The sequence below is a fragment of the Cetorhinus maximus genome, chromosome 34 (genome assembly GCF_964194155.1).
Source record: "Cetorhinus maximus chromosome 34, sCetMax3.hap1.1, whole genome shotgun sequence".
In the NCBI taxonomy this organism is placed as follows: Eukaryota; Metazoa; Chordata; class Chondrichthyes; order Lamniformes; family Cetorhinidae; genus Cetorhinus; species Cetorhinus maximus.
In genome coordinates this window covers 11,661,126-11,685,384 of record NC_135912.1, presented here as the reverse complement: position 1 = coordinate 11,685,384, position 24,259 = coordinate 11,661,126, and the positions used below count along the sequence as shown (strand labels likewise).

Here is a 24,259-nt window from a genome sequence, read left to right as displayed (position 1 = left end):
TGGGCCGGGGAATTTAGAACACGGGGAACAGTCTCAGGATAAGGGGCCGATCATTTAGGGACTGAGATGAGGAGAAATCTCTTCACTCAGAGGGTTGTGAATCCCTGGAATTCTCTACCTCGGAGGGTTGTGGATGCTCCGTTGTTGAGTATATTTATGGTCGAGATACAGGTTTTTGGTCTCTGAGGGAATTGAGGGACATGGGAAGTGGGCGGGAGAATGGAGTTGAGGCAGAAGATTGGCCATGATCGGGCTGAATATCGGAGCAGGCTTGACGGGCTGAGTGGTCTCCTCCAGCTCCTATTTCTTCTGCTCCTGCTTCCAATAATTACCAGTGACTCCTGTGGACAAAGCGCGGGGACGCACATGGCTTCAAGGCATGGAGGGGTCTGGGCTGAGCTGGGACCACCCACCCTGTTGAATAGCCAGTGGCCAATACCTGCTGGTGCTAATCACACCGTGCCAACAAGACAGACACCAGAGATCCCCAGTAGCTGGTGTGAGCTGCTGCCTCTCTCCTTACCTTGTTGAGGGGTGAAGTGTCCATGGACAGCATACGCAGTCTGCTGATGTGGGATGTACGCAGACATTGTCTGGAAAGCAGAAGGCCCTGATAGATATAAAAAACAAGAGTAGGGTTAACAACAACAACAACAACAACAACTTGCATTCAGAGAGCACCTTTAACAAAGTAAAACGACTCTTCATAGGAACAATTACCAAACAGAATTCGACACTGATCTACACCAGGAGATAGCAGAACAAAAGTTCAGTCAAACGTCGGTTTTAAGAAGCATCTTAAAGGAGGAGTGGGGTTTACGGGGGGTGGAATTCCAGAGCTTATTTCAGAAAGCCAGTTGGTAAAGGATAGAACTGAGGCCAATATTTACACCCTTTTAGTTTATTTCCAGTTCTGCACATTACAAGCACGCATCTCCTCATCCAACAACCAGGTTTTAGTCTGGGTCTCTTTCGAGCAGCTTCAAGTGAACGCCCAGTTCACGCCCGCAATTCATCAACAATTAAACACAATTAATGTATCATTAACACTTGGGGGCCAGGCAACTGAAGGCCCCCCTTTTAAATCCATTTAACCTTGTTTCCAACCCATCTCCCCTTTCCAACTATTTCACGATCCACGGTACTAAGCTCGCCCGCTAGTCAGTGATGGCACAGGCAGAAAGGAATGAGGGAGCGGGCTGTCCATTGCGTGCAGCCAAAAAGCTGGTGAGAACTAAACTAACCCTGGGAAAGGGAGGGTGGGAGTGCCCCAGGTACAGGTGACCTCTGTGTTCCAGACCAGCTGGACATGAAATTCTGTCAAGGTCCAAGAGCTGGGCTCGATCTCCCACTGGAAGGTCAGAGCTGGAGATTGCAGAGGGTCTGAGTGAGAGGGTCAGGGTCAGGTGGGCACTGCCAGTCCAGAGAAAGAGGCTGAGGGTCCAAACCCCAGCGCAAGGGGAGATCACTCTGCAATAGGCAATCAATCAAACCAAATACCGACAGGCAAAGTGCAAGGAGGGGGACGCCCTGTCTCACTGCGGGAGGGAGACCCTGTCTCACTGCGGGAGGGAGACCCTGTCTCACTGCGGGAGGGAGACCCTGTCTCACTGCGGGAGGGAGACCCTGTCTCACTGCGGGAGGGGGAGACCCTGTCTCACTGCGGGAGGGAGACGACCTGTCTCACTGCGGGAGGGAGACGCCCTGTCTCACTGCGGGAGGGGGAGACCCTGTCTCACTGCGGGAGACGCCCTGTCTCACTGCGGGAGGGGGAGACGCCCTGTCTCACTGCGGGAGGGAGACGCCCTGTCTCACTGCGGGAGGGAGACGCCCTGTCTCACTGCGGGAGGGGGAGACCCTGTCTCACTGCGGGAGGGGGAGACCCTGTCTCACTGCAGGAGGGAGACGCCCTGTCTCACTGCGGGAGGGAACGCCCTGTCTCACTGCGGGAGGGGGAGACCCTGTCTCACTGTGGGAGGGGGAGACCCTGTCTCACTGCGGGAGGGAACGCCCTGTCTCACTGCGGGAGGGGGAGACCCTGTCTCACTGTGGGAGGGAGACGCCCTGTCTCACTGCGGGAGGGAGACGCCCTGTCTCACTGCGGGAGGGGGAGACCCTGTCTCACTGCGGGAGGGGGAGACGCCCTGTCTCACTGCGGGAGGGGGAGACCCTGTCTCACTGCGGGAGACGCCCTGTCTCACTGCAGGAGGGGGAGACCCTGTCTCACTGCGGGAGGGGGAGACCCTGTCTCACTGCGGGAGACGCCCTGTCTCACTGCGGGAGACGTCCTGTCTCACTGCGGGAGGGGGAGACGCCCTGTCTCACTGCGGGAGGGGGAGACGCCCTGTCTCACTGCGGGAGGGGGAGACGCCCTGTCTCACTGCGGGAGGGGGGAGACGCCCTGTCTCACTGTGGGAGACGCTCTGTCTCACAGTGTCCAGTGTGTGTGGGCTCGGTAAGCGCAGGAATAGCTGACTCACCTCGAAGCTGTTGGCTGCTGGCGTAGGTGACGGCCTGTCCCGGCCCATAAGATGGTCCATGTTGTGTCTGGCTAACTGGGTAACTGCTATGTCCTGACTGGCCAGTCTGGTACTGTGGATGGTCTGTTTGTGCAGCTGTGAATCCAGCCTGTACCGTGAATGCACGGCTCTGGGAAGAGAAAGAAAGAGATTGAGACAAAGAGAAAAACCAAATGAGAGGAGGAGAGACACCATGTTAGGGAATGAGAGAGAGAGAGAGAGTGAGCGAGTGAGAGTGTGGCTGGTCAAGCAAGAAACAGAGAGAGAGAGAGAGAGGTGTAGCCTGAGTGAGACAGATTGAGAGATTGAGACTCAGCAAGAGAGTGAGACAGACAAAGCAAGAACCACATTGAGCCATAGAAAAGTTACAATGCAGAAAGAGGCCATTCAGCCCATCATGTCTGTGCCAGCCAGAGAGAGGGAGCGAGCGAGGGAGAGAGCGAGCGAGGGAGAGAGGGAGCGAGCGAGTGAGGGAGGGAGTGAGCGAACGAGGGAGAGACTGAGCGAGCGAGGGAGAGACTGAGCGAGCGAGGGAGCGAGCGAGCGAGGGAGAGAGCGAACGAGGGAGAGACTGAGCAAGCGAGGGAGAGACTGAGCGAGAGAGAGAGAGACTGAGCGAGAGAGGGAGAGACTGAGTGAGAGAGAGAGAGAGACTGAGCGAGCGAGCGAGAAACCGAGTGAGAGAGCGAGCGAGGGAGAAACCGAGTGAGAGAGCGAGCCAGGGAGAAACCAAGCGGGGCCTGGCCGGTGAGCGAGCGAGTGTGCGGGGCTGAGCGAGCGGGCGAGAGCATGGGAGTGTGAGGCTGACCAAGTGAGAGAGTGAGGCTGAACAAGCGAGCAAGAGAGTCAGGCCGAGCGAGTGAGTGAGATTGAGTGACACAGTGAAACTTAGCGAGAGGCGAGTTCAAGCGAGAGACAGCCCAGATGAAAGGGAGAGTGTTTGGGCAAGAGATAGAGATAGGGAGAGGCACACAGCCCAAGACACACTGAGTGAGACAGAGAGAAAGGAGACAGGAAGAGAGAGGGAGTGAGGGAGGAAGAGTGAGAAAGGGAGTGAAAGCATATGAAGATAGAAATTAGGAGCAGGAGTAGGCCACTCGGCCCCTCGAGCCTGTTCCTCCATTCAATAAGATCATGGCTGATCTGATTTTACCTCAACCCCACATTCCTGCCTACTCCCGATAACCTTTCACCTCCTTGCTTATCCAGAATCTATCTAGCTCTGCCTTAAAAATATTCAAAGACTCTGCCTCTACCACCTTTTCAGTGGAAGAGTTCCAAAGGCTCACAACCCCAAGAGAAAAAAATATCTCCTTACCTCTGTCTTAAATGAGTGACCCCTTATTTTTAAACAGTGACCCCTAGTTGTAGATTCTCCCACAGGGGGAAACATCCTCTCCACATCCACCCTGTCAAGACCCCTCAGGATCTGTGTTTCAGGCACTCTTACTCTTCTACACTCCAGCGGATACAAGCCTAACCTGTCCAGCCCTTCCTCGTAAAACCATTCCAGGTATTAGTCTAGTAAACCTTCTCTGAACTGCTTCCAACACATTTACATCCTTCCTTAAATAAGGAGACCAATACTGTACACAGTACTCCAAATGTGGTGTCCGCAGTGCTCTGTATAACTGAAGCATAACCTCCCTACTTTTGTATTCAATTCCCCTCATAATAAATGATGATATTCTATTAGAACATAAGAACTAGGAGCAGGAGTGGGCGATTCAGCCCCTCGAGCCTGCCCCGCCATTCAATACGATCATGGCTGATCTCATTTCAGCCTCAACTCCAATTTCCCACCCTCTGCCCATAACCTTTCAACCCGTTACTAATTAAAAACCTGTCTATCTCCTCCTTAGCTTTGCTAATGACTTGCTGTACCTGCACACTAACCTGTTGTGATTCATGCACTAGGACACCCAGGTCCCTCTGAATCTCAGAGCTCTGCAATCTCTCACCATTTAGATAAGCTTCTTTTTTATTCTTCCTGCCAAAATGAACAATTTCACACGTGCCCACATTATACTCCATTTGCCAGATCTTTACCCACTCACTTAACCTATTTGTATCCTTTTGTAGCCTCATGTCCTTGTCACAACTTACTTTCCTATCTATCTTAGTGTCATCAGTAAATTTAGCAACCATACCATCTGTCCCTTCATTCAAGTCATTTATATAAATTGTAAGAAATTGAGGCCCCAGCACTGATCCCTGTGGCACACCACTCATTACATCCTGTCAACCAGAAAATGACCCATTTTTGCTTACTGTTTCCTGTTAGCTAGCCAATCTTCTATCCACGCTAATATGTTATCCCCTACATCACAAGCTTTTATTTTCCCCAATAACCTTCGATATCTTATCAAATGCCTTCTGAAAATCTAAGTACAGTACATCCACCGGTTCACTGAGAGAGAAAGTAAAAGATACAGAGACACTGTGAAGAGAGAGAGAGAAATTCCTTTCATGACCTCAGGGCACCCACAAGCATTTTACAGCCTTTGCACTTTACTTATGAACTGTACCACTGTTGTAATGTAGGATATGTGGCAGCCAATTGACACACAGCAAAACCCAATCCATACAACCGAGTGATAATAACCAGCTAATCTGTCTTTGGTGGTGGTGATGGCTGAGATTTGTGCAGTGGAGCTTTGAGGGCCTCATATCGAGGTTCAATTCCCTTTTTGTATTCATTGGTTTGGAGGTCTCACTGGAAAAGGAGCACCCTAACAGGCGCTGCGAGTATCAGGCTGGGTGATGCGCTCCAGCCTCTGGACTGGAATCCATGGACTGCCTGACTCAGAGGCAAGAGGGATACCCACTGAGCACGTGCAACGGTTCGAAAGGCAAAGCCTGTAGAGAGTGTCTCACTAACCCCACTTTGAGCCTGTACTCCAAACTGACCGAGGCTCAGCAAGGCCTGGAGAAGATTTACCTGGGCTATGGCTCCCGATGGGAACATCTGCGATTTCGGCCGATCTCCCAGCAGCCCCCCTGGCCTCCCGTGGCCTTCTGCAGGACAAGAAAGAGGGGGGGGAAAAGGTGAAATGTCATCTCCTCTTGGTGCCTGTCAGCGCTGAGGGGTCTGGGGGGGTGGGGGGGAGGTGAGGGCAAACACCAGCTGGTGTCCAATCAGATTGTGCATATTTCAGACCCTCTGCATGAAGCTTCCCATGGGCTGCTCACACTGTATTAACAACGATTCTAGTCAGAGGCAGGTAACCTGTGTCTGGCAACATCAGAGGCAGGCAGCTCCTCAGGTCAACAGCTAACACCACTTAGTCACACTGGAGCATGGTCCGAAAGGCTGCTTGGATTTTCCAAAATACCCAGTTCGTGCGTCAGTAACCTTCATGTTTATAATTGCTGTGAGCGCAAGGGATAAGCAGTGAAGAAATGATTAAATAACACAGTCAGCCAGCCCTGCTGCTCCTGGCCCCTCACCAGAAAGCGAGTTTCAGATGTGAGTAAGTCTAGACTGTGATAGCCCTCACTGTTAGTCAGCCTGCTGTCATATCCTGCTGGATGCAGTGTACATCGGAGCACACCTGGACACAGTGCCTCCTTCAGGGGAAAGGGGTAAATGACAACATTGGGAGAAAACATTGCCGAACTCTTCATGCACACCTGTGACCTGTGACAGGAGAGGCCATTCAACCCCTCGAGCCTGATCCCTCATTCAGTCAGATCCTGGCTGATTCGTGTAAGATTATTAGATTTACTAACCACAACTCTATCTTAACTCCATCCTTGGTTCCTTACCCTTCAATCCCCTTCCTCAATAAAAATCTATCAAATCTCAGTTTTGAAATTTTCAGGTAACCCTTCAGCTTTTGAGGGGAGAGAGTTTCAGGTTTCCACTCCCCTTTGAACACTGGAACATAGGACTTTAGAGTAGGGGTAGGTCATTCAGCCCCTCAAGCCTGTTCCACCATTTTCAATAAGATCACGGTTGATTTGACTGTAGCCTCAATGCCATGTTCCTGCCCAGCCTCATAACCTTCGACTCCTTTGTCAATCAAAAATCTGTCTAACCCAGCCTGGAATAAATTCAATGACTCCACTGCTCCCTCTGGGGACGAGGATTCCAGAGACTAACCATCCTCTGAGAGAAGTTTTTTTTTTTCTCATTTTCATCTTAAATGGTCGACCCCTTAAACAGTGTCCCCTGGTTTTAGTCTCCATCACGAGGGGAAACATCCTCCTTGTATCTGCCCTGTCAAGTCCCCTCAGCCTCTTATACGTTTCAACAAGATCACCTCGCATTCTCCTAAACTCCAATGGACATAGCCCAGCCTGCTCAACCTTCCTTCATAAAATAAACCCTTCATCCCAGGAATGAGACGAGTGAACCTTCTCTGAACTGTTTCCAACACAAATAAGCAGATCAAAACAGTACATGCTTTTATGAAAAAGTGCTCTAACCCCCTTGTTCTGGGCTTCACCCCCACAACCAGAGGAAATAGTTTCTCTTTATCAGCCTTATCAAATCCTTTAATCATCTTAAACACTTTGATTAGATCACCCCTTAATCTTCTAAACTGGAGGGAACATAAGCCTAGTCTGGGTAACCTGTCCTGGAAATTTAACCCTTTTAGCCTGGTCTCATTGCACCCTCTCCAAGGCCGACCTATCCTTCCTAAGATGTGGTGCCCAGGACTGAAGCCAGTTACTCCAGATAGCGTCTGAGCAGGGCTATGTACAACTGAAGCACGTTTTCAATTCCAACTCTCATGATGCATGTAGGAGATACAAAAAGTTTCAGAGGAAGTCAATCGACCTATATCCCCTCGATTAAGGGGGGGGATCTAATGAAGGGTTTTAAAGTGATTAATGGATTTGATCGGATTGATAGAGTGAAATTGGAGGGGGATGCTGGAGAACGAGGGAGTCCAGAACAAGGGGGCAGAACCTTAAAACTCGAGCCAGGCCTTTCAGGGGTGGTGAAAGGGAGCACTTCCTCACACAAAGGAGAATGGAAATCCTCTCAAAAAGCTGCTGGGGCTGGAGGTCAACTGGAAATCTCAAAGCTGAGATTGATAAATGTTTGTTGGGTAAGGGATTAAGGGTTAATGGAATCGAGGCGCTCGATAGTGAGATACAGAGCAGCCCCGATCCAATTGAATGGCAGAAGACGTTCGAGGGGCTGAATGGCCTCCTCCTGTTACTATGGTCTGAAGTGGTTTAAAGGCTGATGGGTGACAGTGACCTTACCTTGTATATTGATCAGATGCTGACTGGAATGGACAGCCAGTGCCTGTGGGTAGGTAGCCTGGGTCAGGGTGTTCATATCACTAGAATGAAAGACACAAGGTGCAAAAGTGATCACACCGTTTGATCAACTGTGTGTACAAGAATGACCCAGTCACCGTGCTGATCTGCCTGATCTAAACCAGTCGGCAGGGAGTAGTGCAGCTCCTACAATTTGTCCCAATAGTCCTGGGCTGGCGGGCGAGGCAGGACCATCTTGCATTCCTACAGCTGGTCACTACTCCACGGGGATGCCACTGAGTGACGCCTTCCACATCGAATAACCTAGCGACACAACGCCACCTGGGCTCACCTGTAAAGAACGGCTGCATTGGTGAAGTACCTGGCCTGGCGGTGGTACCTCAGTGTTTTCAAGGGAGGCTGCTTGTCTGCAATGTTTCACAACCCTCAGAATGTTCCAAAGCACTTTACAACCAAAGAAACGCTTTGCAAGTGTAATCATTGTTGGCCTGTTGGAAATAAGGCAGTCAGTCTGCACATAGCAAAACCCCACAAACAGCAGTGACCGGGTTATACTTTTTGAATGATAAAAATATTGAGCAGGAGCCGGGGGGAGAATGCCCCTGCTCACCCATCGCAGCAGTGGGATCTTTCTGTCGACCCGAGACAGCAGTTTAACATCTCACCTGAAGGGAGCAGCAGTCCCTCAGTCTAGTCCCATCAGCCGGGATTATGAGCACAGGTCTCTGGACTGAAGTTTGAAGCTTCTGACAATAATTCTACCCACTTAGCCTCGGATAACGCCTATGAGTCTTTGAAAGCTGCACAGTACACAGTCGAGCTGGCTCTGTGAGAGGCAACTGTACTGTACATGGGCTACACTCCATGGTCATGTCATTATCGAGATCCTTTCTTTCACCTTCAAGTTGCGCTTTGCCACTTTCTTGAGGCCATTCAGCCCCTCGGGTTTCTTCTGCCATTTAGTTAAAATCATGGCTGATCTGTATCTCTATCCCATTTACCCACCTTTCTCCATATTCCCTGCTATCCTTCCTCAACAAAAACCTATCCATCTCAGTCCGGAAAAATCCCAATCGAGCCCGAGCGTCTATTACCTTTTCAGGGGCGGGAGTTCCGGATTTCCACAACCCGTTGTGCAGGAACAAACAGAGGCAATTACAACTTGCATTTATATAGTGCCTTTAACACAGTAAAACATCACAAGGCACTTCACAGGAGGTACTACAACAGTTAAAGTGATGGGTTTTAAGGAGAATTCTAAAGGAGACAAGAGAGGTGGGAGAGAGCTGGAGAGGTTTGCGGAGGGATTTCCTGGCCTTGGGGCTCAGGCAGCTGAAGGCACAGCCACCAATGATGCATCGATTAAAATAAGGGATGCGCAAGGGGCTGGCTTTCATGGTCTGCCTCTAATCTTAAGGTTCTGTCCACTTGTTCAGGAGTGAGAATCCTCCCTCGTGCCATTGCGGTGGGTGAACTGCCCCTGCTTGGATCAGTTAACCCACTACAGACCCTAATCGAACCCTAAGCCATCTGACTTAGTCACAGAGCCTGGTGTCAGTTTAAAGCTGAATCCTAACCTGACACTGGATCTTATACGGCTTCAAGTCCCACACCTCGTGCCCTCCCTCGTGGCCTAGGGAACCAGTTATGATGTCAAACCCCTGACTGCAGATGGAGGGGAAGGTCTACCAGCACCATCTCAGGGGGCACGTTATGACAGGGTATTAAATGCAGGCCTTCCTGAGAAAGAGTACTTGAAAAAATAGATAAGGAAGCTCAGCCCAGTGAAATGATAGGTAGTCCTGATTCACAATGTGGGGAGCAGGAGGCTGTAATTTAATCAGGCAGATTGGAGGAGCATCATATCTCCTGACTCTGTCCACCATCAGGAGCGTGATGGAATACTCTCCACCTGCCTGGGCGAGTGCAACTCCAAAAACACTCGAGAAGCTTGACACCGTCAGGACAAAGCAGCCCCGCTTGATTGGCACTACATCCACAAACATTTACTCCCTCCACCACCGACCGACAGTAGCAGCAGTGCACTGCACTGCAGAAACTCACCAAGGCTCCTTAGACAGCGCCTTCCAAATCCATGACCACTACCATCTAGAAGGACAAGGGCGGCAGATAGATGGGAACATCACCTTCTGGAAGTTCCCCTCCAAGCCACTCTCCATCCTGACTTGGAAATATATCGGCCGTTCCTTCACTGTCGCTGGGTCAAAATCCTGGAACGCCCTCTCGAACAGCACTGTGGGTGTACCTACACCACATGGACTGCAGCGGCTCAAGAAGGCAGCTCACCACCACCTTCTCAAGGGCAATTAGGGATGGGCAATAAATGCTGCATTATTAAATTTAAAATAGAATATCAATGCAGCCTGTGAAAGTCATCTGAACTCTGAGATAAGATTACTGCCTCATCGGAAGTGCCTTTTGATTAATTATACCACATACTACACAGTATCACTAGGCTATTGGAAGGTTAATGCCAGCTGCGTACCAGCAGCTGGATAGGGATGTGGTGTAGCAGGTACAGTATTGGAGCCGCAGCCCCCAAAGTTACATATTCAAATCTGACCAACAGCACAGGAGGCTGCACCAGGGAAAATTGATCCATTTCACACATCAATTCGAGAGCTTTTCAATGATTTGTGTCATTTTAAATCTCATCTGCTGGTGTCAGTGTGACAGGGGTAAACTGGTGAGCTTCAGCATTGAGCTGACGCAGGTGAATGTACAGCAGTGAGGTGCTCCACAGTCGAATCACACACACGGCCTTCCTGAGGGGAGGCCAATCCCCTACAGCATGTGTGCTGGATGGGGAGCACATAGGGTAGGGTCAGCCTTGGTCACAATACCTCCAGCACACAGGCACACACCCCCACCACACACAGGCACACACCCCCACCACACACAGGTACACACCCCCACCACACACAGGCACACACCCCCACCACACATGCCTCTCTCACACCCACACACCCCCACCACACACAGGCACACACCCCCACCACACACAGGCACACACCTCCTACACACGCCTCTCTCATACCCACACACCCCCACCACACACAGGCACACACCTCCCACACACGCCTCTCTCACACCCACACCCCCCCACCACATACAGGCACCCCCCCCCCCTCCAACACACACACACACACCCCCCCACCACACACAGGCACACACCCCCCACACACGCCTCTCTCACACCCCCCCACCCACCACACACAAAGACAGGCACCCCCCCCCACACACACACCCTCCCTATGCACAGACGCCCCCCCAACACACACACCCCCCCCAACACACAAAGACAGGCACACCCCCCCACACACACAAAGACACACCCTCCCTACGCACCGACACCCCCCTCCCACATACACACACCCCACCCCACACACACACACTCCCCCTGCACACAAAGACAGGCACCCCCCCCCCCCAACACACAGACACAGACACACCCCGCCCCACACACAACCCCTCCCCCCCCCCCGACACACACACAGCTGAATAGCTGACCACTATTCGCCATAGGCTCAAATTTGGATTAGACGCTGAGAACCACCAGCATCTGTGGAACCTGGAAAATTGGACAGCAAACCCTGACAGGCTAATCAACTGCAGCAAGCCTCACCCTGATGCCTTGAGACAGAAAAGCCTCTTGTACCTCTGCTCCTTCATCTTAGCCCGTCGCTTCTCTTCTTCGTGAAGAACTTTCTTCAGTTGCAGAAAGAGCTGGTGCTTCTCCTCCTGTAGGCTTTGCAGTTTTAACTCCATCTTGGAAATCTAAACAATGGAGCAGGACGGAGGGCAGTGAGCTGAGAGCAGGGAACGAGGGGTTTTACAGCGCAGGGCAGTGTTCAAGTGAAGCACCGCTCTCTCTCCACACCGTGCGCTAACAGTCTCTCACTTTAAGTGAGAAGACCAGACTCCGTTACCAGCCCTTAAGCACCATTCAACTGATGGGATCTTAAGAGTCGGAACTCCCCCCACCACACCCCAGTCCTCCTGGCGTTTGGTCGTGTGAAGACATCAAAACAAGGCTCCCTCGCAGCCCTGGCCCAGGCCCCGACCTTGGAAAATCCGCCCCTCCACACTCCTTCCCTGGTCCCTTTGAGAATCGCCCTCTATTTTCTACATTGGCCATTTGAGGGGGTAGCGTTAGTGCCAGCTTAGGACACTCAATCCCACTGGACTGTGGGAACACTAGAGCTCATTTCAATTGGACCCTTTCAGGTGACAGTCGGTGTGGAGCGTCTGGGCTACAGTCCAATGGCCAAATGGGCCCTAAAGCAGTCAGGGACCCCACCCCCAACACGTACCTGTTCCTTTGTCTCTTCCAGTGACATCCGCTCCTCCATCTCTTTCTTCCTTTTCCGTTCCTGCTCTTCTTTCATCTTCTGTTCCATCATTTTGTCCACCTCCTCCTCCTCTGCAAAGGCCACAACATCAGCAGTTACAGGGCAATTCATCTTTCATTTGCAATCTGTGGTTGATGGATCTTGGTTACCCAAAGGATGTGGGGTATATGGAGTTAGGTCACAGGTCAACCATGATCTTACTTCATGGTGGATCAGGCTTGAGGGTCTGAACAGCCTCCTCCAGAGCCTGCAGAGTGTTTTTACCGGAAAACGCTGTGCTTGGGGCTGGCTCCCTGGCACACCGAGACTTTCCAATCTGTTAGTGGCATAGGGCCTCGGACACTGCACACAGTTTCCCACCATCACCACCTCCTTTTTCCCTCACATCACATTTACTCCTTTTGCCCATTATTTTGAATCTGTGCCCTCTAGTTCTTGACGTTCTCTTGAGTGGGAACAGTTTCACTATTTACCCTGTCCACACCCCTCAGGATCTTGAATACCTCTATCAAGTCTCCTTCTTTTCTCCAAGGAAAATAGTCCCAACCTCGCCAATCTATCCTCATAGCTACAATTCTTCATCCCGGGAATCATTCTGTGAATCTCTTCTGTACTCTCTCCAATGTCTTCACATCTTTCCTCAAGTATGGCGCCCAGAACTGGACACAGTTCACAATCAGATGAGACCTAACTGGTGTCTTATACAAGTTCAACATGACCTCCTTACTCTTGTACTCAATGTCCCTATTAATAAAGCCTAAGATACTATACGCTTTATTAACTGCTCTCTCAATCATCTTCAATGACCTATGTACATATACACCGAGGTCCCTCTATTCTTGCACCTCCTTTAGAGGATCTCCCTTTATTTTACGCTGTCTCTCCATATCTTTCCTGCCAAAACAAATCACCTCACACTTCTCTGCATTGAACTTCATCTGCCACTTGTCTGCCCAATCCACCAACATGTCTATGTCCTTCTGAAGTTCAAAACTATCCCCATCACAGTTGACAACATTTCCAATCTTCGTATCATATGTGGATGTTGAAATCATCCCCCGAACACCGCAGTCTAGGTCATTAATATATATCAGGAAGAGCAAGGGTCCCAACACTGACCCCTGGGGAACTCCACTATAAACCTTCCTCCAATCTGAAAAACAACCATTTATCACTACTCTCTGTTTCCTGTCACTCAGCCAATTTCCCCTTTTATTCCACGAGCTAGAGTTTTGCTCATAAGTCTGTTGTGTGGCACTGTATCAAATGGCTTTTGAAAATCCATATACACCACATCAACAGCGTTTCCTTTATCAACCTTCCCTGTTAGCTCCTCAAAAAACTCCGGCAGGTGATGTTTTCCATCCGCTGTGGCCCAGCTTCTTCACTCTGCTCCCATTTCCTAACTCATGCCAAGTTCTGTTCACCCTCCAAAATCTCGGCAATCCTCCAATTCTAGCCTCTTCCATTCCGATTTTTCAACACTCCAACAGTGGCTCCTGTGCCTTCCGCTGTTTAGGCTCTAAGCTCTGAATTCCCTCCCTCAACCTCTCTCCTCCTCTAAGGTGCTTTTAAACACCTTTGACTAAGCTTCTGCTCACCTGCCCTAATGTATCGTCATGTGAGTCAGTGTCAAGCTTTGTTTAATAAGCACTGCTTTGCTGTACTTCATTAAAAGTGGGATATAAATTCAAGTTGTTGATGGTCTTTCCCTACCCTTTGAGCATTAACAGGTGAGGAGAGGTTGAAGACCAACCTCCCCAGCCCCTCCTCAGTCACAGAATCTCCTCCGAGAGAGGGAGAAAAGCCTAAGAGTGATTTACAGAAAACTCGGGGAATTTTCCCACTTGCCTGTGAGCAGTGCGGCGAGCTTTAGCGCTATGCCCAGTGTCAGGAACCAAAATTACGACGCGACTCCTTTATTACTTGACACGTTCCCCCAAAGAACAAATGATTTTGCAATTATACAGTCCCTTTCATGATCTCAGGGTGTCCCAAAGTGCTGTAAGGCCAATTAAAAACTCTTTAAGCGTCGCCGTGGTTGTGATGTTGGAAACACAGCAGCCAATCAGCTCACAGTAACCTCCCGAGACCAGCAACTAGACAATGACCAGATCAACTGTTTCCAGTGATGTTGGTTGAGGGATAAACATTGGTCAGGACTCAGAGGAGAACTGCCCCTGCAATAGTGCCTCAGGATCTTTTAGGTCAGTTTGAAGGGGTAGATGGGGCCACTTTCCCTAGACTGCACTTGGAGCGTTGGCCTGGTTTATGTGTTAAGAAGTCTCTGGAACAGGACTTGAAACCATAAGCATCAACTCAGAGGTGAAGGAGTGTAGCCCACAGAGCCACAGCTAACAGTGCCGCCCTCCAGCTCTCCTCTGTAGATCGGCAAACAGCCCTCTGTACCAGGGGCCAACAACTCCCGATGTCATGCCAGACTCATACAGCACAAACAAAGGTCAATGAGCCCAGCATGTCCGTACCAGCTCTTTGAAAGAGCTAACCAATTAACTCCTTAACTGCTCTCCTTACCTAAGGAAGAACATACTTACCTTAGAGGGAGGGGAATGAAGGTTCACTGGATGAGGAGATTGCCCGACTAGGAATGATGATCTTCCAGAGAGTTTAGACAAATGAGAGGTGATCTGTGAAGCAACTAAAATTCTTAACAGGCTCAAGAGGGCCAATGCTGGGAGGGTGCTGGGGAGTCTAGAACACAAGGGTCACAGTCGCAGGATACGGGGTTGGCCATTTCGGACTGGGAGGGGGAGAAATTTCGTCACTCAGAGGGTTGTAAATCTTTGGAATTTTTGGGTGCTGAAGGAATGAAGGGATTTGGGGACTGGGCAGAAAGATGTAACAGAGGGAGACAATCTGCCACAATCTTACTGAATGGTGAAACAGAGTCAAGGGGCCAAATGGCCTATTCCTGCTCATACTTATGCTTCCCCCTCCCCTTTCCCCAAAGCCCTGCAAAATTCTTCCCTTCAACTATTTCCCCAATTCCCCTTTGAAAGTTCCTGTTGAATCTGCTTCCACTGCCCTTTCAGGCAGCGCCTTCCAGATCACAACTTGCTGCTTTCTTACTTTATCACAGGAGGTGTCCCAGGGTGGCATTGAAAGCACGATATAAATACAAGTTCTTCCTTTTCCTATTAAAAACTTTGCCTGATCTCCCGATTCTGGTTTGCCACAACCTATATTCACTGCCACTCTCGCTACCACCCTGCCCCAGGCTCCCACCTTGTCTTTTCCGTGCTCGCTCCTTCATGATGTGCTGGTGAAGAGCCCGCGCCATTGCGCTCGACATCTTGGGCCGTTCCAGTAGGGCTGGCATCGTCTCAGTTTCAGAAGGAGCCAGACACTAGAAGCTAGACCGGAAAGAAAAACCAACATGAGGTTTGTGTGGAACGGGAGTGGCTGCAGCAGAACAAACAGGTACAATCCCCCAAAATCACCCAGGTCAGCACAGCTAGGTCACCACGCCTGCCCACCAGATCTCAATACTCCCTTCACCACTGGTGCACCGTGGCAACAGTGTGTACCATCTACAAGATACTGCAGCAACGCACCAATCCTCCTTCCAAACCCACGCCCACTACCATCTAGAAGGACAAGGGCAGCAGACACATGGGAACACCCCCACCTGGAAGTTCCCCTCCAGTCACTCACCATCCTGACTTGGAAATATTTCGCCATTCCTTCACTGTCGCTGGGTCACAAGCTTGGAACTCCCTCCCTAACAGCACTGTGGGTGTACCTACACCACAGGGACTGCAGCGGTTCAAGAAGGCAGCTCACCACCACCTTCTCAAGGGCAATTAGGGATGGGCAATAAATGCTGGCCCAGCCAGCGACACTCACATCTTACAGAGAATGTGCAGCACAGAAATAGCAGAGGCCCAACTGGTTTTTGCCAGTTTTTTTGCATCACACATGCCTCCTCCAACCTTACTTCATCCCTTCACCCTCAGATGCAGATCCAGCCTCCCTTTAAATGCCAAATAAAGAGGGCTCCCTGCTGAAGTTGAAGCCGTGTTTCTGACATGGTTCAAGGTTTGGTATCTGTGAACTCCTCAGCTGGTGCCGAGATCTTTGCCAAGTGCAGGTACGAGGTCCAGAGAGTAGGACAGCTGCTGAATGAGGCGCCCTCTGTCTCCCCTCAATACTGGTGGAAAGAATGCAGCACAGTTGGGGAAGGGTGGGAGTAGGGGACAAGCAGGAGTTAAGAGGAGTAGAGGGTGGGTGCAATAAAGCGCAGTGAGGAAGAACAAGACTGTGGGTTTAAAAGCAATGACAAAAATTCAGAATCAGCGAACAAGTGGCCAGTGGATCTCAGTATCAGGTAGTCCCATTGGATGGTACCCCAATAAGAGTTGTGCAGAGCGGTACCCCAGCATGATCTGGTATCCGGTGGGACCATACCCAGTGTGAGAGCCCCCTCCCTTTCCAAGAAACCCCACACTGGCTTCTCTCTCAGAATCAGTGATTCACCCTGAACTCTCACAAAATTCTTTGCTTTTTCCAGACCACCCGCGATCCCCCCTCCCCGCCAGATCCCTCCTCCCCACCAGATCCCCCACCACCGCCAGATCCCTCTTCCCCGCCAGATCCCCCTCCCCCACCAGATCCCCCCTCCACCACATCCCTCTCCTCCTCGAGATCCCCCCCTCCCCCGCGATTCCCCCCTCCCCGCCAGATCCCTCCTCCCCACCAGATCCCCCCTCCGCCGCCAGATCCCCCACCACCGCCAGATCCCTCCTCCCCACCAGATCCCCCCTCCGCCGCCAGATCCCCCACCACCGCCAGATCCCTCCTCCCCACCAGATCCCCCCTCCGCCGCCAGATCCCCCACCACCGCCAGATCCCTCCTCCCCACCAGATCCCCCCTCCGCCGCCAGATCCCTCCTCCCCACCAGATCCCCCCCTCCCCCGCCAGATCCCCCCCTCCCCCGCCAGATCCCCCCCTCCCCCGCCAGATCCCCCCTCCCACCACCGCCAGATCCCTTTCCTCCCCCAGATCCCCGCCTCCCCTGCCAGATCTCCCCTGCCTCCTGCCTCTCGCCCTCACCATTCCCAGCCCCCGGGCCCCGGGCCTCTCCCCCTCACTCCGCCGCCATCACGCACCTTCCTCCTCCTCCTCCTCTCGCGTCACTTCCTCCGCTCTCCCTCAACTCGCCCTCGCCCCGCAGCCGTAAAGTGAGACGGCCGCAAACCGTGGGCGTCGGACGACAATGCGGGCCGAGTGAATTGGCGCGGGTGGGGGGGAGGGGAGCTTGCCGTAAAGTGCGGGTGCGATTTGCCCCGCTGCCGTAAAGTAGCGCTGTGTTGCCCCCCAACCCCCCCCTCCCCCTCGCAGCCGGAAAGTGGATTGCGGGAGGCTCCGGCGGGTGAATGCGGGAGTGTCGCAAAGAGCGGGCTGGGCCGTGGTAGCGGCCGAGCGGGGCCTCCCTTCCCCCTTCCCCCCCCCTCCCCCTCCCCCCTGTCAGGATGGCGGCTGAGTTCCACCTGAGGACCGGCAAACTGGTGGTGCTGCTGAACGGCAACCGCACGGCCAAGCGCAACAAGCCGACCGAGGAGTTTAACCATGGCCTGGCCATGAGCCGGGAGCCGCTGCGGGACGGGCAGGTTTTCCAGGTGCGGATCGACAGGAAGGTGAGTGGGGGGGAGAGACCCCACCCCCGAGCTGGGGCAACCCCGCCAGGAAAGACCGGGGATCGAGGCCTACTCCTGGAGGTGAAGCCCCCACCAGCTCAAGGGGCAGCAGGAGGGAGGCTGCAAGGGTGTTTTAAAAGGAGACTGAGTAATAATAATAATGCTGCTGGCAATAATAATAATGCTGCTGGCAATAATAATAATGCTGCTGGTAATAATAATAATGCTGCTGGCAATAATAATAATAATGCTGCTGGCAATAATAATAATGCTGCTGGTAATAATAATAATGCTGCTGGCAATAATAATAATGCTGCTGGTAATAATAATAATAATGATGCTGGTAATAATAATAATGCTGCTGGTAATAATAATAATGCTGCTGGTAATAATAATAATGCTGCTGGTAATAATAATGCTGCTGGTAATAATAATAATAATGATGCTGGCGATAATAATAATGCTGCTGGTAATAATAATAATAATGCTGCTGGTAATAATAATAATGCTGCTGGCAATAATAATAATAATGATGCTGGCAATAATAATAATAATGATGCTGGCAATAATAATAATAATGATGCTGGCGATAATAATAATAATGCTGCTGGTAATAATAATAATAATGCTGCTGGTAATAATAATAATAATGCTGCTGGCAATAATAATAATAATGATGCTGGCAATAATAATAATAATGATGCTGGCGATAATAATAATAATGCTGCTGGTAATAATAATAATAATAATGCTGCTGGTAATAATAATAATAATGATGCTGGCAATAATAATAATAATAATGATGCTGGTGATAATAATAATGATGCTGGTAATAATAATAATGCTGCTGGCAATAATAATAATGATGCTGGCAATAATAATAATAATAATGCTGGTAATAATAATAATAATGCTGATAATAATAATGCTGCTGGTAATAATAATAATAATGCTGCTGGTAATAATAATAATAATGCTGCTGGCAATAATAATAATAATGATGCTGGCAATAATAATAATAATGATGCTGGCAATAATAATAATAATGATGCTGGCGATAATAATAATAATGCTGCTGGTAATAATAATAATAATGCTGCTGGTAATAATAATAATAATGATGCTGGCAATAATAATAATAATGATGCTGGCGATAATAATAATGATGCTGGTAATAATAATAATGCTGCTGGCAATAATAATAATGATGCTGGCAATAATAATAATAATGCTGGTAATAATAATAATAATAATGCTGATAATAATAATGCTGCTGGTAATAATAATAATGCTGCTGGTAATAATGCTGCTGGTAATAATAATAATAATGATGCTGGCAATAATAATAATAATAATAATGCTGGTAATAATAATAATGATGCTGGTAATAATAATAATGATGCTGGTAATAATAATAATGCTGCTGGTAATAATAATAATGATGCTGGCAATAATAATAATAATGCTGGTAATAATAATAATGCTGATAATAATAATAATGCTGCTGATAATAATAATAATAATGTTGCTGGTAATAATAATAATAATGCTGGTAATAATAATAATGCTGCTGGTAATAATAATAATAATGCTGCTGGTAATAATAATAATAATGCTGGTAATTATAATAATGATGCTGGCAATAATAATAATGATGCTGGTAATAATAATAATGCTGCTGGCAATAATAATAATAATGATGCTGGCAATAATAATAATAATAATGATGCTGGTAATAATTATGAGGGCTGGTGCTGTAAATGATTATAGGAGGGTCGGTGCTGGTAGTAATTCCATCAATGATTCCCACAATAGGTATTGCTGCAGATTAAAAGGCTGGAGATGAAGTCAACCTCCTGCTTGCATTAAAAGCTGCAGCTTGTCCCCCATCTGGATCTGAGGGAGGATCCCACACCAGAGCTGGGACAGGGATAGGCTCAATGGCCGTTATCTTCTCTTACTCGTACCCCCCTCCTTCCACTTTAACATCTTCAAATCCATCAGTCATTTTATGAAGGATTGACTGGGGTTCCCCCTTCGCCGCTGCCTCTATACAGAGTGCCCATCCGGGGAAGCAGCCTGAGGGATGTAAACATGAAAGCCAGGAGCAGAGCCGACAGGAACTGAGATGTGAGCAGAAGGTGCTGGAAAGGCCCAGGAGTTCGGGCAGCAACTGAGGACAGAGAAGCCCTGGCGACGTTTCAGTTTGCTGGCCTGTTGCCAGAGCTTTGTTGATCAGAACTGCACCATCTGGCCTCAAGGATGCTTCAGTGCTCAGCAAGATGAGGGTCTCCTAACGCCAGCCGTCTCTCCCAGGGCAGGGTACAGCACGGTGTTAGATATAGAATCAAGCTCCCTCTGCACCGTCCCCATCAAACACTCCCAGGACAGGTACAGCACAGTGTTAGATACAGAGTAAAGCTCCCTCTGCACCGTCCCCATCAAACACTCCCAGGACAGGTACAGCACGGGGTTAGATACAGAGTAAAGCTCCCTCTGCACTGTCCCCATCAAGTTCAGAAAGCTTTTCCAACTGCCTTAATGGGATATTTTCTCACGTGAATGACCTGGGACGCGTGGTTATTTCGAGAGATATCAAAACAACAAATTCTTCTAAAACAAAAACAAAAATACCTGGAAAAACTCAGCAGGTCTGGCAGCATCTGCGGAGAGGAGCACAGTTAACGTTTCAAGTCCGTATGACTCTTCAACAGAACTAAGTAAAAATAGAAAAGAGGTGAAATATAAGCTGGTTTAAGGGGGGTGGTGGGACAGGTTGGGCTGGATAAAGGGCCAGTGATAGGTGGAGATAACCAAAAGATGTGACATCTTTTGGTTATCTCCACCTATCACTGGTCCTCTATCCAGCTCTACCTGTTCCACCACCCCCACCCCCACAAACCAGCTTATATTTCACCTCTTTTCTATTTTTACTTAGTTCTGTTGAAGAGCCATATGGACTCGAAACGTTAACTGTGCTCCTCTCCGCAGATGCTGCCAGACCTGCTGAGTTTTTCCAGGTATTTTTGTTTTGGATTTCCAGCATCTGCAGTTTTTTGCTTTTAACATTTTCTGCTATGTAGGTCCAGAATCTCTTTGAAAATTGTGCACTAACAGCTTAAGGATGTTTTACCACATTCCTCGTTTCCTGTTTAACGACGTTTTTCAGACAATAGCTTCTCTGTATGATAGTGTGATACATATGAAATAGGAGCAGAAGTTGCTCATTCAGCCCTTGAGCCTGCTTCACCATTCAGTAAGATCATGGTTGATCTGTTTGTGTTTTGAGTTCCACATTCCCATGTAACCCCAATAACCTTAGATTCTTGTTAGGCAAGGGGATCAATCTGCATCTGCCTTAAAAATATTCAATGTCTCCGCCTCCACCACCTCCTGAGGCAGAGAGTTCCAGAGTCGTACAACCCTCAGAGAAAAATATTCTCCTCATCTGTCCTAAAAGGGCGACCCCCTAATTTTAAAACAGTGTCCTCTAGTTCTGGACGAGAGGAAACACCCTTTCCATGTCCACCTTGTCAAGACCTTTCAGGATCTTATATCCTTATATCACCCCTCAGTGATTCAGTTTGTGTTGGAAGGAAATTGCTTCTACTGCTGTTTGGTAGCATTTTACTGTCTCTCTGCTTCCCTGCCCCAACAACCATTTGCAATTTTACACTAGCTAAAACATTTCATGTAATCAGACAAAAATTGACACTGAGCCAATGAATGACTTAAAGTTGTGTCAAAGAGGTGGGTTATAAGCAGGGTCTTAAAGGAAGATGGAGAGAGAGAGAGGGGGTGGAAAGGTTTGGGGAGGGAATTCCAGTGCTTCAGATCCAGGCAACTGAAGATACAGCCACAAACAATGGAGTGATTAAAATGATTGATGTGCAAGAGGCTGGAATTGGGGGTGTGCAGAGATCTTGGAGGGTCGTAATGCTGGAGGAGGTTACAGGGGTAGGGAGGGTTTTAGGGGCTGGAGGAGGTTACAGAGGCAGGGGGGCTGGAGGAAGTTACAAAGAGAGGGACGGTAATAGGGGCTGGAGGAGGTTACAGAGAGAGGGAGGGTTTTAGGGGCTGGAGGATGTTACAGAGATAGGGAGGGTTGTAGGGGCTGGAGGAGGTTACAGAGGTAGGGAGGGTTTTAGGGGCTGGAGGAGGTTACAGAGGCAGGGGGGCTGGAGGAGGTTACAGAGAGAGGGACAGTAATAGGGGCTGGAGGAGGTTACAGAGATAGGGAAGGTTGTAGGGGCTGGAGGAAGTTACAGAGATGGGGAGGGCTGGAGGAGGTTACAGAGAGAGGGAAGGTTGCAGGGGCTGGAGGAGGTTACAGAGATAAGGAGAGTTGTAAGGGGCTGGAGGAGGTTATAGAGATAAGGAGAGTTGTAAGGGGCTGGAGGAGGTTATAGAGATAAGGAGAGTTGTAAGGGGCTGGAGGAGGTTACAGAGATAAGGAGAGTTGTAAGGGGCTGGAGGAGGTTATAGAGATGAGATGAGGCTATGAAAGGACTTCAAGTTGAGAGTTTTGAATTTGAGGTGTTGGTGTAGTGTGGGTAAGGGTATGTCAGCAAGCACAGGTGAGTGAATATTGCGATGTTGGGTGAATGGGCTTATCACGAGTCAGTACATCAGTGGCTGAGTTCTGGATGAAATCTAGTTTATATTGAGTGTGATGCTGGGCTGCAGAGCGTTGGAGTCGTTAAGACTGGAGACAACAAAAGCAAGGGTGATGGTTTCAGTGGCTGCTGAGCTGAGGCGGGTGGACATGGTCAGTGATGAGAACAAGGAAATTGCTGTTCTGACTGATGGAGAGGATCGGGGGCTCAGCTCCAAGTGTCAGATAGGATGGTGAGTTTGCAGGCAGTGTAGTTCAGCCTGACAGGGCACAGGGCAGGGAACTGGGGACATGGGGGCAGAGTTGATGGTGTGGACAGTGGCTTTGGTCTTTCCAATGTTTATTTGACAGAAAATGCATCTTACCTAAGACTGAATGTTGGAGCAGCAGGCTTAGGACAAAGGGGTCGAGAGGGAGGTGGCGGGGGAGAGCTGTGTGTCAGCAAAGTACGTGGGATATCGGCCATCATGACGTCAGGTGATGTGGCAAAGTAGCAGCTTGTCGACGAGAATCTAAGTGGTGGATTTGGAAAGGAACCAAACCATGCTGACTCAAAGAGCCTGACCTCTGAGGTTACTGTGTGTACTGACTCTATTAATACTTGTAAAAGGAGGAAGAGGGCCGATTAAGGACCTAAAAGGGAATTTACACATGGACGAAGGGGCCATGGCTGAGGTATTAAATGAATATTTTGCATCTGTCTTTACCAAGGAGGTAGATGTTACCCAGGCCATGGTGACAGAGGAGGAAACACTGTCACTGGAAGGGTTCAAAATTGAAAAGGAGGAAGTGTTGAGTAGACTGTCGGTACTTAAAAGCTGACAAGGCACCGGGACCGGACGCGATGCATCCAAGGATATTGAGGGATGTGAGAGTAGAAATTGCACTGGCTATAATTTTTCAGTCTTCCCCAGACTCAGGAGAGGTGCAAGAGGACTGGAGAATTGCAAACATTACGCCCTTGTTCAAAAAAGGTTGTAAGGATAAGTCCAGCAATTACAGACCAGTCAGTTTAACTTCAGTGGTGGGCAAGATTCTAGAAACCTCTAAAGGGGAAATCGTGTTTAAGTTGCTGGAGTTTTTTTGAAGAGTTAACAGAAAAGGTCGATGAGGGTAATGCTGTTGATGTGGTATACATGGTCTTTCAAAAGGCATTGGACACAGTGCCGCACAACAGACTTGAGAAATGTTATAGCTCATGGAATAAAAGGGACAGGAGCAACATGGATACAAAATGGCTGAAAAATAGGAAGCAGGGAATAATGTTCAATGGATATTTTTCAGGCTGGAGGAAGGTTTGTAGTGGAGTTCCCCAGAGGTCGGTATTGGGACCCTTGCTTTTCCTGATATTTATTAATGATCTAGATCCTCGTGTGCAGGGGACAGTTTCAAAGTTTGCGGATGATATGAAGCTTGGGAGTGTTATAAACTGCGAGGAGGATAATGTGGAACTTCAAGAGGACATAGACAAGTTGGTGGAGTGAGCTAAGTTGATGAAGTTCGATGTGGAGAAGTGTGAGGTGATGCATTTTCATAGGAAGAACATGAACAGACAATGTAAAATAGGGGTGAAATTTTGAAGGGGGTGCAGGAGCAGAAAGACCCAGGTATATATATGTGCATAAATCATTGAAAGTGGCAGGATAGGTTAAGAGAGCAGTTAATAAAGCATATAGTATCCTGGGCTTTATTAATAGGGTCATAGAGTACAAGAGCAGGGAGGTTATGTTGAATTTATGTAAGAATCTCTTTAGACTGCAGTTGGAGGATTGTGTACAGTTCTGGGCACCACACTGTAGGAAGGATGTGAACACATTGGAGAGAGTGCAGAAGAGGTTTATAAGAATGGTTCCAGG

The 24,259-nt window shown here is 49.2% G+C and overlaps 2 protein-coding genes across 10 annotated transcripts in view; one reads left to right on the top strand and one right to left on the bottom strand.

Moving 5' to 3' along the window:
- gps2 (G protein pathway suppressor 2) overlaps nucleotides 1–17,281 on the bottom strand; it is a 29,449-nt gene extending 12,168 nt beyond the window's left edge. For 2 of the 5 annotated variants that reach the window (XM_078533818.1, XM_078533822.1), the window contains exons 1-8: nucleotides 17,205–17,281; nucleotides 15,377–15,504; nucleotides 12,092–12,201; nucleotides 11,404–11,555; nucleotides 7,740–7,819; nucleotides 5,461–5,537; nucleotides 2,481–2,649; nucleotides 524–610 (exon numbers count right to left, since the gene is read on the bottom strand). In XM_078533818.1, the coding sequence (XP_078389944.1) occupies nucleotides 524–610; nucleotides 2,481–2,649; nucleotides 5,461–5,537; nucleotides 7,740–7,819; nucleotides 11,404–11,555; nucleotides 12,092–12,201; nucleotides 15,377–15,470 (769 nt within the window). In that variant the 5' untranslated portion in view covers nucleotides 15,471–15,504; nucleotides 17,205–17,281. Of the gene's footprint in view, nucleotides 1–523; nucleotides 611–2,480; nucleotides 2,650–5,460; nucleotides 5,538–7,739; nucleotides 7,820–8,088; nucleotides 8,246–11,403; nucleotides 11,556–12,091; nucleotides 12,202–15,376; nucleotides 15,505–17,204 lie in introns of all 5 variants that reach the window. The other 3 variants (XM_078533820.1, XM_078533819.1, XM_078533821.1) reach the window with 3 other exon arrangements.
- Nucleotides 17,282–17,601: 320 nt separating this feature from the next.
- neurl4 (neuralized E3 ubiquitin protein ligase 4) overlaps nucleotides 17,602–24,259 on the top strand; it is a 102,067-nt gene continuing 95,409 nt past the window's right edge. For all 5 annotated transcript variants that reach the window (XM_078533788.1, XM_078533790.1, XM_078533791.1 and 2 more), the window contains exon 1: nucleotides 17,602–17,788. In XM_078533788.1, the coding sequence (XP_078389914.1) occupies nucleotides 17,624–17,788 (165 nt within the window). In that variant the 5' untranslated portion in view covers nucleotides 17,602–17,623. The remainder of the gene's footprint in view (nucleotides 17,789–24,259) is intronic.